General features: G+C 43.3%; 1 protein-coding gene across 2 annotated transcripts in view; it reads left to right on the forward strand.

The window, feature by feature from the left end:
* fgfrl1b (fibroblast growth factor receptor like 1b) overlaps nt 1-14,236 on the forward strand; it is a 40,815-nt gene that overhangs the window by 6,514 nt on the left and 20,065 nt on the right. The window contains exons 2-3 of one of the 2 annotated variants that reach the window (XM_077021031.1): nt 6,946-7,218; nt 13,391-13,474. In XM_077021031.1, coding sequence (XP_076877146.1) covers nt 6,946-7,218; nt 13,391-13,474 — 357 coding nt within the window. The remainder of the gene's footprint in view (nt 1-6,945; nt 7,219-13,390; nt 13,475-14,236) is intronic. The other variant, XM_077021032.1, reaches the window with a different exon arrangement.

A 14,236-nucleotide genomic window follows, 5' to 3' on the forward strand; every position in this document is an offset into this window, starting at 1 on the left:
GTAGGTTTGTGCAGACTTTTGACTGGTAGTGTATATATGTAGACCAGTAAATATTCTTTTACTTGCAGTTGTCATTGTTTTATCTTTAAAAATCAATCATTTATGCAACTATGTAAAAGTGGCAAAATTAGTTAAACTTTTTCATTTCAAAATTTTCATGGAAAATTAATTTCATTTCCTAATGGAAATGGTTTTGAATGGTCTGACATGTTGTGATGCTCACCTCCCTCAAATGTATCTTCCTTATCCAGTTGCACAGGGCACTGTTCACAATAAAGCCATCAGCAGTGTTTGATGGGACCATAGGACGTCCACTTTTGTACCTTTCTGTGACTCTTCCAAACTCTCTGTTGCAACCTGCTGTTGACACTCTGTAACACTCTAAGCTCAGTGGCCACTTCTGTCTGAGAACATCCTGTTTGAAAGTGGTTATGTTCTGATCAGTGGTTATGTTCTGATCAGTGGTGAGGTTCTGTAGATCAACTGTTGGGTGTTGTCTTGTTCTGATGATGTCACATTGTGAACACCATGATGATGAAGACTGTTTAAATACCTATTCTATTTGAACCAGAAAATCAAATACCTGTTGTGAATTTTGCTGTTAAAGGTCTTTTTGGAGAACATGAAGTTGTGCAAAAAGTACTGAAACCTTGAACAGTTGGACATGTGAATTCAGAGGTTTCTCACAGTTCACCTGTAAAGGTTAGAGTGCATTTTAGGTTCATCCTGAAATTTGAAATTAACCTGAAATTACACACATGCACACTGCCAGTCAAACATTTAGACACACCTAGTTTATTTATTTCTTCCATTTTCTATATTTTAGAAAAACAGTGAATTTAACAAAATAATGAAATACATGATTATGCTGTTAAACCAAAATAGCTGGTTTAATTGGTGTCTGTAGATTGTAAAGTTCTTCAGAGCTGCTCCCATTCCTGGACAGTTTGAGATGATCTCTGGATGCTCCTGATGTTCTTAACCAGATTCATGAGGCAGTGATGCCCTGAACACCTCATGTACACTGAGCACCTGTGATGCCCTGAACACCTTCTCATGTACACTGAGCACCTGTGATGCCCTGAACACCTTCTCATGTACCCTGAGCACCTGTGATGCCCTGAACACCTTCTCATGTACACTGAGCACCTGTGATGCCCTGAACACCTTCTCATGTACACTGAGCACCTGTGATGCCCTGAACACCTTCTCATGTACACTGAGCACCTGTGATGCCCTGAACACCTTCTCATGTACACTGAGCACCTGTGATGCCCTGAACACCTTTTCATGTACACTGAGCACCTGTGATGCCCTGAACACCTTCTCATGTACACTGAGCACCTGTGATGCCCTGAACACCTTCTCATGTACACTGAGCACCTGTAGGATGATTTTTTTTTTTTTTTGAGGAGGCACTAATTTTAGAATGCTATTTTAAATATAGTTTATACACTGTTTTGGAAAATATAATCATACATAGGCCATCCATTTATTTTATTTATGTATGTATTTATATTTGTCTTAGAAGTAAGGGTTGGGGTTTAAGGTTAGGTTAGAGTTTAAGGTTAGGTTAGGGTTTAGGGTTGGAGTCCCTGTTAGCACTGGCAGTGCTTTTTGCTTTCATTCATTCTAACTCAGTCCTACTTCCACACAGCTGTCTTACTTTATTCTCTCTCTCTCTCATGCGCTCTCTCTCTCTCATGCGCTCTCTCTCTCGCTCTCTCTCTCTCTCTCATGCTCTCTCCTCTCTCATTGTCTCTTCACACACAAATATACACACATTTACGCACACAGATAAACCCTGTTCATGTCTTTCTCAGGAATGTTTTCACCACTCGCTTTCCTGTGTAAGGTTGTTTGTTTTCTGTTCACTGAGGCTCCTGCCTCCTCCGGTGAGGGTGACCACCTTAGATCACAGTGGCTGCAGTGTCTGCCAAATGTGCCTGGATCTGCTCAAATCTACTGGCAGAGTATTCCCAGTGTTCCCAGTATGATGTGTTCCCAGTATTCAAGGATTCAAGGAGGTTTATTTGTCAATTACACTGTATGTCCATGACATATAATATAATCGAGATACGGTTTCTCTCTCACCTAACACTTAACACATAACATTTAATTTTAAAGAATAAAAAGTAAAGTAAGTAATATTCATAAAATAATGATAATATTAATAATAGTGCTGAGGGACTACAATGTTCACTGTGCAAAATAGCAGTAGTGCAAGTATTATTGTAAGGGATGAGAATAGTTGTAGAGTGGCTTTATAGCAGTGTAATTGAGTCAATAGCAGCATGATTGAGGTAGAGTTCTGGTGTGCAAAAGGATCTTATGTAGATATATGTAGAGCCAGTCTGTTGATTGCATTAAAGTTCAGAAGTATGAGGTAGATAGTGGATAGAGTTCAGCTTCCTGACAGCCTGATGGACGAAGCTGTTCAGCAGTCTTGTGGTGCGGGCCGGGCCCGAAGGCTCCGGTACCTTTTCCCTGATGGCAAGAGACTGAAGGATGAGTGCAAGGAGTGGGAGGGGCCTCCAGCGATGCTGATGGCTCTACAGGTGAGGCGGGAGTGGTAGATGTCTCTGATGGAGGGCTGAGGGCTACCAATGATCTTACTGGTAGTATTTACAATGCTTTGTAGACCAAGCAGAGATGCAGCCAGTAAGTACGCTCTCAGTTGTACCCCTGTAGAATGAGGACATGATGGGGGGGACTTGTGCACTCCTCAGTTTGCGTAGGAAGTACAGGTGTGTTTGTGCTTTCTTGGCCAACAACGCAGTGTTCTTGGACCAGGAGAGGTCTTCAGTGATGTTCATCCCCAGAAACTTGGTGCTGCTCACTCTCTCCACTGCAACTCTGTCAATGATCAGGGGGGAATGCTGTAGGTGGCCTCTCCTGTAGTCAACAACAATTTCTTTGGTCTTCCCCACATTTAAGAGCAGATTGTTTTTTGCTCCACTGTACCGGTTGGCTCACCTCATTCCTGTAGTTGGCTTGTTAGAGATGAGACCTACCACTGTTGTGTTATCTGCAAATTTGATTATATGGTTTGTGCTGTGTCTTGGTACACAGTCGTGGGTCACCAATATGAAGAGCAGCGGGCTTAGCACACACCCTTGTGGTACACCTGTGCTCAACATGATGGTTTTGGAGGTGTTGCTGCCAACCCGCACATACTGTGGACGTCCTGTAAGGAAATCCAGTACCCAGTTGCAGAGAGAAGTGTTAAGTCCTAAATGTCTAAGTTTCTGTATTAGTTGCTGGGGAATAATTGTGTTAAATGCTGAACTATAATCTAAGAACAGCACGCGCGCACACATGTGTTCCTTGAGTCCAGGTGAGTGAGGGCTGGGTGAAGGGCAGCAGAAATAGCATCCTCTGTTGACCTGCTTGACTTGTATGCAAACTGGAAAGGATCATGGGAGGGAGGGAGGACGGACTTGATGTTCTGCATTATCAGTCGTTCAAAACACTTCATGATGGTAGAAGTCAGGGCAATGGGGTGGTAGTCGTTGTAGCTGGACGGGAGAGGCTTTTTTGGCACTGGTGTGATACTTGTCACTTTGAAGCATGCAGGGACCACAGCTTGGTTCAAGGAGATGTTAAAGATGTCAGTGAGCACATCTTTGAGCTCCATAGCACAGTCCTTCAGAACACGACCAGGTATATTGTCTGGTCCAGCTGCTTTCCTCGGATTTATTCTGGAGAGTGCTTTTCCTACACTTGCTGGAGACAGACATAAGGCCTGCTCGCCCTGGGGGGGAGTTGTTTTCTGTGCTGGTGTATTGTTGTGTGTGTCAAAGCGTCCAAAGAAGTCATTTAGGCAATTTAATAATGTATGATGTGTGTGTATGTGTGTTCAGTATGATGTGTTCCCAGTGTGGTGTGTTGCAGACTCTTGTTCGAAATCCTCTGTGGGACTATGGACTCTACTGGACTGAGAGTTGAGTCGGATACATTTACATATCGGTTAGGTTGGCTTAGGAAATCCTGTGGCTCGTTTTTCTGATGGAGGGAGGAAGAAGGTGAAGAAGAGGGTGAAGGTTAATATGAGGGTGAAGAAGAGGGTGAGGGTTAGTGTGAAGGTGAAGTTTAGATCACACTGTTCACACTGCATGCATTCTGGCTCTGTGCTATAGCTGTAATGTTAGCTGTAAAATGTTACTTGAGGCAAGGTGACTATTAGCAGACTTACAACACTCTTGGCATGTTCCCAGTGTGCTCTTCAAAGAGTTAGCTATGCTGTGATTACTCCTTTCATTTGTAGTATAGGCAAGGATTATTTGGCAGATCTTACTAACTGTGTGTGTGTGTGCGTGCGTGCGCGTGCGTGCGTGTGTTGGTATTGTAAATGTCCACCAACACATTTAAATGAAAATGTAAATTATATATTTAAAATCTAATATAAATCATTATATTCATGATGTTTGTTGTCATGTGTATGTGTTCCCACATGTGCGTCTGCACAGAGCGTGTTCTAATCAAATCCTAACCCCTAAGCCATCCACTGAAGGATTCTCCTGGACTCTCTGTCTGACACACACACACACACACACACTCACACTCTCTCTCTCTCTCTCTCCGTATGTGTTTGATGGCCATGGCACTTCCTTCATCATTATAGTTTAGTGAAGCCGTGTGCTGTCAGTCCTGTTTGAAGCTCGTCCTGTCACACCAATACGCTGAGCCTTCAAAGCTCTTTCAGCACTGCAGCCGTCTATAAATCCTCCCCGGAACACATATCAAGATGTCTGTACCAGACAGGCTGGGGGTGGCTGGTGTGCGTGGTAGCTATAGTCGGCTTTTACACCATATGCCTGTACCCATATGCAAGCCTCTCCTTACACACACACAAACCACTCATGAGATGTGAAGAAAGTCAATGTCCAGTCTACACCTTAGACAGAGCTTCAAATTAAACTGATGGGCGGTCACTACTCTGTATGATTATTCTTTATCTATTCTGTATATAGTTCTAAACTAGAAAACAATTCTAAACCAGGCTGTTGAACTAAATAATTCTCAATCATAGCATTGTACTAAACCAGTATTGACTTGAACAAGAACATAACTCCACTGGTGTGTGCCCCCTGTTTTGAGGACTGATTCTGGGACCTTCTATCATAGAATGTGGGTGCCTAGTGAATCAGACTAGTGCAGTTTTTCTAAATCTGCATATAGCAGGTTTTTTAAAGATTTATGTTGCCTGAAATGTTTTTAGAAAGAGCCTCTTGGTATATGAGAAATTCTTTATGCCTTAACAGAAATGTACATTCCTGTTATAGAGGAACATTGCAATAAGATTGAAATATTAATTATAGACCAAAACCATTTTAAATAGTTTGTATTTATTTTTAAAAATATGTTTATTAAATAAAATTAATATATGCAAATAATATTTGAGCTCTGTTTGTGAAGAGGTATTTTTGATGCATTCTCAAAGCACAGAACTGTATTTTCAGTGAGGACGACTTAGTGAAACATTCTGGAATGCACTGAAATTAAATTCCAGCACCTAAACAATCCTCTCATGGTCCCCACAACCCTCTCATAGTATTTTCCTGGATGGCAACCAGAGGCTCCAGGTGAAAACATTTTGCTCCAACAGAGATATTTCTGGGAGAGTTTTGAAAACAGTATAATACAACATTTAAAATAATTTATTAATAATAATAATCTTGTGTTGTTCTATAATCTTTGCTGGTTGACTGGTTGACACAGCAGCCACTAACCCAGGCCACAGGATGTGACAATACACACACACACACCCTCACACACACACACACACACACACACACACACACACACACCCAGGCCAGGCCAGGCATGAATGAGAGCTGCTGTCCAACACACACACACACACACACACCAGGCCAGGCCAGGCATGAATGAGAGCTGCTGTCCAACACACACACACACTGCCACATGTTCCACTGCTGAAGCAGCTGGGGGTTGGGCTAACGGAAAGCTGGATTTTATGGAAGTCTCCCCTGTTTGAGCAAAGGGTATGAAAAGGGCCTTGTACACAACCTAACACTAACTCCAATACTAACACTAACCCAGCAACATGAAGGAAGAAACAACTCTGCCCATAAACAGGCATTTTGATGTCCAGGGTTCCAGTTAGAGTTAGTATTAGAGTTAGGGTTGGTATTGGGATTAGGCTGTTTAAAAGCGTGCTTGGTGTGTATGTTTTCTCATTTTAGTATTTTTTTGCATCTTGTGCTTAAGGCTGGACTGACAGCATCTCAGTATGTTTTTACCTCATATTACATAAATGACCTAGAATAAATAAAAATCTTGTCTGCTGACACCATGATATGAAATGTATTTTAAGCTCATTTGCTTTTGGAAAATGAGTACACAATGGGGTTATTCAGTGGAGGTGCTTGGGGAACTACCCTCATACACACATGGGTTAACTTTAACACTAACCTTAACACCAACTGTAATCCTAACACTAACCCTAACACCAACCTGACCCTAACACTAACCTTAACACTAACCATAAATCCTACCACCAATCCTCACCCTAACCCTGTGCAGGCAGACCCTCAAATGTTTATGGAGCAGTATCTTAATGTTCAGTTATGGTTGGAGTGTTGATTTGGACAGAAGTGCAAACTTTGCTAACAGCGCATGGGAGCTGGTAGATTAACGTGGCTGGCAGGTTGGCGTGGCTGGCAGGTTGGCGTGGCTGGCAGGTTGGCGTGGCTTTTCCATTTGCTGGCTTTCATTGCCAATGATCTTCACTGATCAACACATTAACATTCTGGGATTAAATATCTTGTAATGGGACAGTGGGAAAGTGCTGGTGCTGATGAATGAAAGCGTATGAGCAGTGACATTATTCTGCTTGGGGTTTGGGTTGTGGCTTTTAGCTGTGCTACACAGGACACTTGTGCTCAGTGTATGTGACACCTCTGCCTTTTCTTTTGGCTTTAGATCCTCCATGGGTGAGTCGCACGGTGGCAGAGAGACACACCGTTCGTCTGGGTCACACGGTGCGCTTACCCTGCCCTGTGGAGGGAGACCCAGCGCCACTGGTAGTCTGGGTGAAGGATGGCCGTGCCGTGCATGCTGGCTGGGGCCGTGTCCATGTCCGGAGGCACAGCTTGAGGATCACGCAAGTGGAGGTGGAAGATTCTGGCATTTACGCCTGCAATGCAGCTAACGGTTTTGGCAGTGTGTCTCTCAACTTTACCCTTATTGTCTTAGGTGAGGGCAGCTGTGTGTGTGTGTGTGTGTGTGTGTGTGTGTGTGTGTGTGTGTGTGTCTTTCAGATTGATAGATGTGGTTTTAGCATCAGACTGACATGACACTCTTAACAACCAGTGCTGTGGCAGCCAATCAGAATAGAATATGTTAGTAGCTGTTTAGCCAATCAGAGTACGAGCTGTTAGTGGCGGTTCAGCAGCACCACATTCCACTCCTCACATAGGGTTGATTGTAGCCCAGGAAGGTTTTGGAAGGTTCTGGACTTAATAGGAGGAAAGCTTTGACATGACAGCTGTGCCTGACAGGAGGCAGTGCATTAAACATGTATGGGTTCATTTATAACCTTAAACACTATAAGAACACGTGGTGGAGTATTTGAGCCACTAGATGTTGAAGTGGATTATAGTTGTAATGCCACATTTCATTATCCAGTGAACAAAGGAGGACTTCATTACATTCTGTCTTGCAATGCATTGTGTATGAAATCTGAAATCTAATGTGCTATTTCTTTGCTTTATCCCTGCAACAGGGATTTTTTTTTCTTTAACCCTGGTAGACTGCAAAATGAATGCAGTTCATATTGTAAACCAATGTGCACATCGGGAGAGTTTGGTGCAATGTTGTTGGGGAATATGGGACTGGTAGGTGTTTTGGGGTTAGGGTTAACCCTCCCCTAACACCTAACCCTAACCCTGGGTTAACCCTCCCCTAACACCTAACCCTAACCCTGGGTTAACCCTACCCTAACACCTAACCCTCTGTGCAGGGACACCTGGGACCCGCCACCTACTGTAGCTGTAAATATACTCCAGAATAACTTGTCTGTCTGACCCTGCACAGACAGAGCACCCTCAGATTCTTCCTCTGTGGCTAGTTGAGTAGGGGCGGCAGCAAACCGCTGCTTGCTCTACTGACTGCTGGAGTTGTTTTATAGACTGGGGCTGGCATGTCTCCCCCTCCAGCTTCTGTCCTGCTTATTCTGGGCCTCCCGCACTCACTGTTTTCCTGTTCCCTCCTCTACAGGACTGTGGAACTCACACAGCTCTCTATGGATCAAACTTCCTGTCTTTTACTGAAGTCGTTAACCACATTGACCGGCAGCTTCAGAACAAAAGGCCCATTAGAGACTGCAGTGTAGCTGAACATGCAGGAAAGAACAGGCCTGTTATCAGATGTAACATCAGAATGTACCACAGCAGGTTTTTCTCTGTGTAGACACATCTTGCTGAGCATCTCTGGCGATGAGACCTGCAGATCAGTGTTGGCAGCCCTCCTATGATACTGACACTTTATGCACATTTATGTCAGTCCCCAAACACAGTGAGGGGGAAACTCCAGGCAGACTTGATTAAATCGGAACAGAGGAATTTGGTGCCATTCGATATCACTCGTCATCACGCCGCAGCTCTGCAGGCTCAGACACAGCCCTGTTGGTTCATCTCCTAGTCACAGCAGCAGCAAATATGTGTGTCTATCATAACGGGGAAATTCTACCTTTTTAGAAGCTGTACCTCCCTTATCTCACTTGGTGTCATTTCTTCACACAGAACCGGGGTGAGGTAATGATGGTAACTTAATCTTTCACTTACAAAAACCACTGTGCCTATGCATTTTACTTTCAAGTGTGAAAACAATTATTTTTCCCCACATTATGTCCCTACTTATTCATATTATATATAAATTGGTACTACATGTAAGTAGACAGTAGAGTTACAACCTGGTTTTGTAACAATGCCATTAACTTATTTTTTATTTCAATTCCAGATGCTAATACTATGTTGGGGAAAACCTAGTTTTATTATTTTATTTTATTTATTGCAGTTTAAAATGCTCCTTAATAAAGAATGTAAAGGGTTTGTGTTAGGGTTAGTGTCATCCTTTATGACCTGCTAACATGGTTTACCCTAACACCAATCTCCTCTACTTAAGGTCAAAGTCAAATTTTATTTATATGGAACTTTTTACAACACATGTTACAAAGCAGCTTTACAAGTGCATGGGTCCAGATCCCTAATGATCAAGCCAGGGATGACAGTGGTAAAGAAATCTCCCTAGGCAGGGATTAGGAAGAAACCTCGGGAGGACCAAGACTCCAAAGGGAACCCATCCTTCATTGGGCGGCCTAGCTAGTAGAAGCCCATATTTATAGTTATGTTTCTAGGCCAAGCAGTCACAGTCCCTCCAATGTAGATGTTGAGCCTCAGGTAGGAGTCTGCATGGTGACTGGTGCACTGGTGACATTTCACATCCATCCATGGCAAGCCAAACCATTTTCTAAAGACTGACATGCTCTTAGTTTGGTGTGTAGTCCATGCTGGAACTGTGTGCAGCCACATGACACACTCTACTCTGCTGCTCCTATTGTAATGAGAGTTTGCACTGTGTAGAGACACAGTGACGGGGAGATGGTCTCACACCACTGAAGCTCTTATAGGCTCCTACAAGTTCTGCAGAAGAGCTTCCAGAAAGCTCTTTTGTTCTTTGTTTGTGGGCTGTGAGCTACATGTGTTGTAGTTTAGCCTACATCCCCCTCACCTAAATGGATAATTGTATGGGAATTGTGCTCAGCGGGTGATGTGAGCAGAGTGCTGGGGACACAGGGGTCTGACACAGGAGTGATGCCCTGCGGACAGAGCACAGCTACAAGACTAGAAAGGTTGATGTTAATAAAAATGTGTGATCATAACCCTTTTCATCTAAGCTTTTGAGAGACATTAAGACCTGCAGCAGCAGTGACTGCTTAACGGTCATCAGTAGGTCAGCACTTGTGTGATTTGATTATTTTCCTTGACGGGTCTTTCTTTGGCCTTTTAGGTATCTGGCTGACCATTTAAACCTTTTAAAGGGAACGTGTGTACCAGTACCACACAGAGATGGAGAAAAGCTGTAAATCTATCTGGGTTTAGCTGCTAAAAACATACACTGTATTTAGTTAAAGTTTGACACATCACTGTAACTGCTAAGAACAGAGAAACACACAGACCGTCTTTGATCATGCTTTTAGCGTTGTGATAGTCATGTACTTGGTAATTATGATGAGTGGTCTGTGATATTGAGCACTGGAGCTAAAGGTTTCTAGAACATATTTGTTTTGGGGTTTTTTTTCACGGTGGAGAAAGCAGGCAAGGACTTCAAAGCCTTGTGGACTCGCATATGGACATAAATGAATTCATGCTTGTGAGGAACAGAAGAGAGAGTGTTGCAGAAAAAACAGTGAAGATAAAAGACTGTTTGATGCAATTGAAACCATTCAGGCCTCGCATGAAATTAAGCTGAACTCAAAGCTACAGACATTTCTGCATTTGCAAAGCAGCATGAGCACAATGAAGTGACGCCAATAAGTCCTCCTTCAGAGTGCTGTGCAGGCATAAACACTGACAAATAAAAAAGAAGAGAAAAAAATATCATTATTGTCAACTAACTGGTCTTTATGGCAGGAGTCAGTTAATCCTGCACAGGGGAAAGAATACAAATGGAAAGGCAGCATTGCTGTATGTACAACCAGTTGGCCGAGGATATTAAAAGAGTGCCAGTGGTTTTGTGCCCAAATTAAAAGCCTTCTTATATGGGTTATAGGATTTGGGACCTACTGTTCCCTTCCCTCCTGTAGCTGTGCACTTTTAACCTGTGGCGCAGGCTAACACCTGAACACTTAAACACCTGAACACTAACATTTTGCACTTTGACTTGGCGCAGTAGTCCAGACACATTGATCTGTTGGAGTGAAACTTTCCCGCTGCCGTTTTCGCCCTTCTGTAAAAATGAGCGGATCAAAGAAAACAAAGTTGACGCTGAGTGTTTAATAAGTGGACATTTTTAAAAATATTTTTTATATTTTTTCACTGAGATAAAGAAACTTATTGCAAGAAACAAGAAACTTATTGCAGTTTTCAAAGAATAATATCAGTCGTCACTTTGCTACGAAGCATGCTAAATACGCTAGCAGGCAGTCAACAGAAGGACAAGCATTTACTGCTCGGAGGTTGGCAGGTGCTCTACTGTGTTATGAACACAAATGCATATGGAAAATTTGGAGGAGCGTCTTTTAATTAAGCACAATGTGCACATTTACGCAAGGCAGGGGAACAGTAACTTAATGAACACGCTGCACATCGCTCTCAGTTTAAAGAGCCCTTTCTAGTTCCTGCTGCAGGAAGGATATTTAACGCAGTCTGTCTCTCAGGACAATCCGTCCATGATTTTGCAGGTTTTAAAACAATTAGAAATTAATGAGCTCGAGTTTTTCGTTAGGTGTTTTGAATGTTGAAAAGTGTTCTTTTTGTATCTTTTTCCAGTAAATGTTGATTTCATTATCTTTGTACCTTCAATTGAAATGTATCAATTGCTCCTGACCCAGCCCCTCTGTCAAATTTTAGAACCCATTGTGGCCCAGAAGTCAAAAAGTTTGCCCAGCCCTGGTTTAGGGATTTGTTTAGGAGAAAAATGAATTGGAGAATGGTCGCTGTGCTATTTTTGTGATTATTTTAATATTCAGGTTTAAAATGATCAAGGTGCCTGTTTGTGCCTGGCGAGGAGACAGTTAGGGTTTAGGGCAGGGGTAATCAATTAAATCTTTCCGCGGTCCATTTTTGGCAGATAGCTCAGACCATAGGTCCGGGTCCGCGGTGGTGAACGAAAGTTGTTGAGCGGGGGGGGAACATAACACTCGTCTGAAAATAAATTCTCCGGTTTAAAATATAGTCTCCCGTTAAAATTTTTTTGGCATTTGGGTCCGTATCCAGTTAATCAGGAATGTGATTGGGTCCGGACAGGACGGCGTTCGAGTCCAGATCCGGACCGCGGTCCGCCATTTGGTGATACCTGGTTTAGGGTAAGGCGGGGAGAGGGTTAGGGTTTAGGGTAAGGCGGGGAGAGGGTTAGGGTTTAGGGTTTGGCGGGGAGAAGGTTAGGGTTTAGGGTTTGGCGGGGAGAGGGTTAGGGTTTAGGGTTTGGCGGGGAGAAGGTTTAGGGTTTAGGGCAGGGGTAATCAATTAAATCTTTCCGCGGTCCATTTTTGGCAGATAGCTCAGACCTTAGGGCTGGGTCTGCGGCGAACGTAACACTCAAATGGGTGGTGAACGTAACACTCATCTGAAAATAAATTCTCCGGTTTAAAATATAGTCTCCCGTTTAAATTTTTTTGGCATTTGGGTCCTTATCCAGTTAATCAGGAATGTGATTGGGTCCGGACAGGACGGTGTTCGGGTCCGGATCCGGACCGCGGTCCGCCATTTGGTGATACCTGGTTTAGGGTTTGGCGGGGAGAGGGTTAGGGTTTAGGGTTTGGCGGGGAGAGGGTTAGGGTTTAGGGTTTGGCGGGGAGAAGGTTAGGGTTTAGGGTTTGGCGGGGAGAGGGTAGGGTTTAGGGTTTGGCGGGGAGAGGTCTTTATTTTTCAGGTGATTTGGTAATGTAAGTGCATGATATTAATGTTCTAATATTGTTGTACTAGGGTGTGTGATATTAATGTTCAGGATTAGGGTTAATATCAAATGTGCATGGTTTAGGGTTAACCCTAAGCCTAATCCTAACCCTAGGGTTGAATAAAGGTTTTGCAGTTATTGTGTAACATCAAAATGATGATTTTCTTCATTTTCAGAGCTTATTTCTATCACCTGGTTTGGGCGTCTGGGTTATGCAGCCCTGAGAGACCAGACTGTCTATTTACACACAGAGAAAGAGATTACTTGAGTTATTTGAGTTTAGAGTCAAGTTCCTCCCAGTAGGAGTTTCTAAACATGGTGCGCACGGGAAGGACGTGAGGGGTTCGCTTTCATTTTGTTTCCAGCAGTCCCCCATCAGCGTGTGGTTGTGAGGGGCTGCAGCGGAGAGACGGGATTCTCGGCCTGGAGCTACAGACCCACGTTCATGCAAACTGAGTTAATGCAACTTTATATAAATGTACATATCTGAAAAATACACAGCAGATGTTGCCATTGGATCATTCAGGCATTATTTGTAGAATTAATTTACTGTAAACCCTTTAGCGCGAGAGTTAGCGCGAATAGCTCACACTGGTAGCTACACCATGTTTAGGATGAATGTGTATGTGAGAGAGAGTGCTTTGCTGAATCAGGGACCGTCTTCTCTAAATCCTCCTTTACATTACACCCCACACACAGATACAGGCTCAATGATGAGACACAGGCTCAATTCTGGTTTCTGGTGTTTCAGATGATGTTGTAGAAATGGCTCAGAACAACCCCCCAACATCTGCCATGCCACCACCAGGGCAGGATCAACCCGGACCACCATGGGGTAAACGCAATGCACACACAGCAGTCACACACGCTCACAACGCCATCTTGTTCACATGTACACAAATTCTCACACATGTTAATTCACAGAATCCTCATACTCGCACTCACATACAGACATACCTACCACTAACCTTAACACTAACCTTACCCTAACCCACCTCTAACCCTAACCCACCTCTAACCCTAACCTTACCCTAACCCTAACTCCCACTGCAGCCAGTCCCACACTCCATTTCCTAATTTACCATGTTGTTACCGTGTTGTTACCATGCTATTAGCACACTCCCTGCCCCACCACACTTTCTCACATATACCAACCACAATCCATCACGCCATCTCAAATACACACTGCCCAATCCAGTGCACCATCTGAAATGCACCATAATCCAGTGCAACAATCTCACATATACACTTGTTTCAGTTTATATATTACTTGTTTCTAGGCCAAGCAGTTATATTACTTGTTTTCAGTAATATTAACATCAGTACTAGTACTACAATTATGTTCCTCATTTTTATCATGCCTTTGTCACACAGATATCCAACATATTTCACCAGCGTTTCTGTTTTTTGGTAGATTTTTATGGAATAGTTTGTAAACAAACTTTGAGTTGTGGTGACAAAGCCCATTGTGACATCATGAAGACTGTTAACTGAATCAGCATAAAAGTTCCCAGTAGAGTCTAGTACAGGGGTCGGCAACCTATGGCACGCGGGCCCCCGTTGGCACGCCGAGGCATAATCACTGTCATGCGACACT

This window comes from Brachyhypopomus gauderio, chromosome 11, assembly GCF_052324685.1.
Source record: "Brachyhypopomus gauderio isolate BG-103 chromosome 11, BGAUD_0.2, whole genome shotgun sequence".
Lineage (NCBI taxonomy): Eukaryota > Metazoa > Chordata > Actinopteri > Gymnotiformes > Hypopomidae > Brachyhypopomus > Brachyhypopomus gauderio.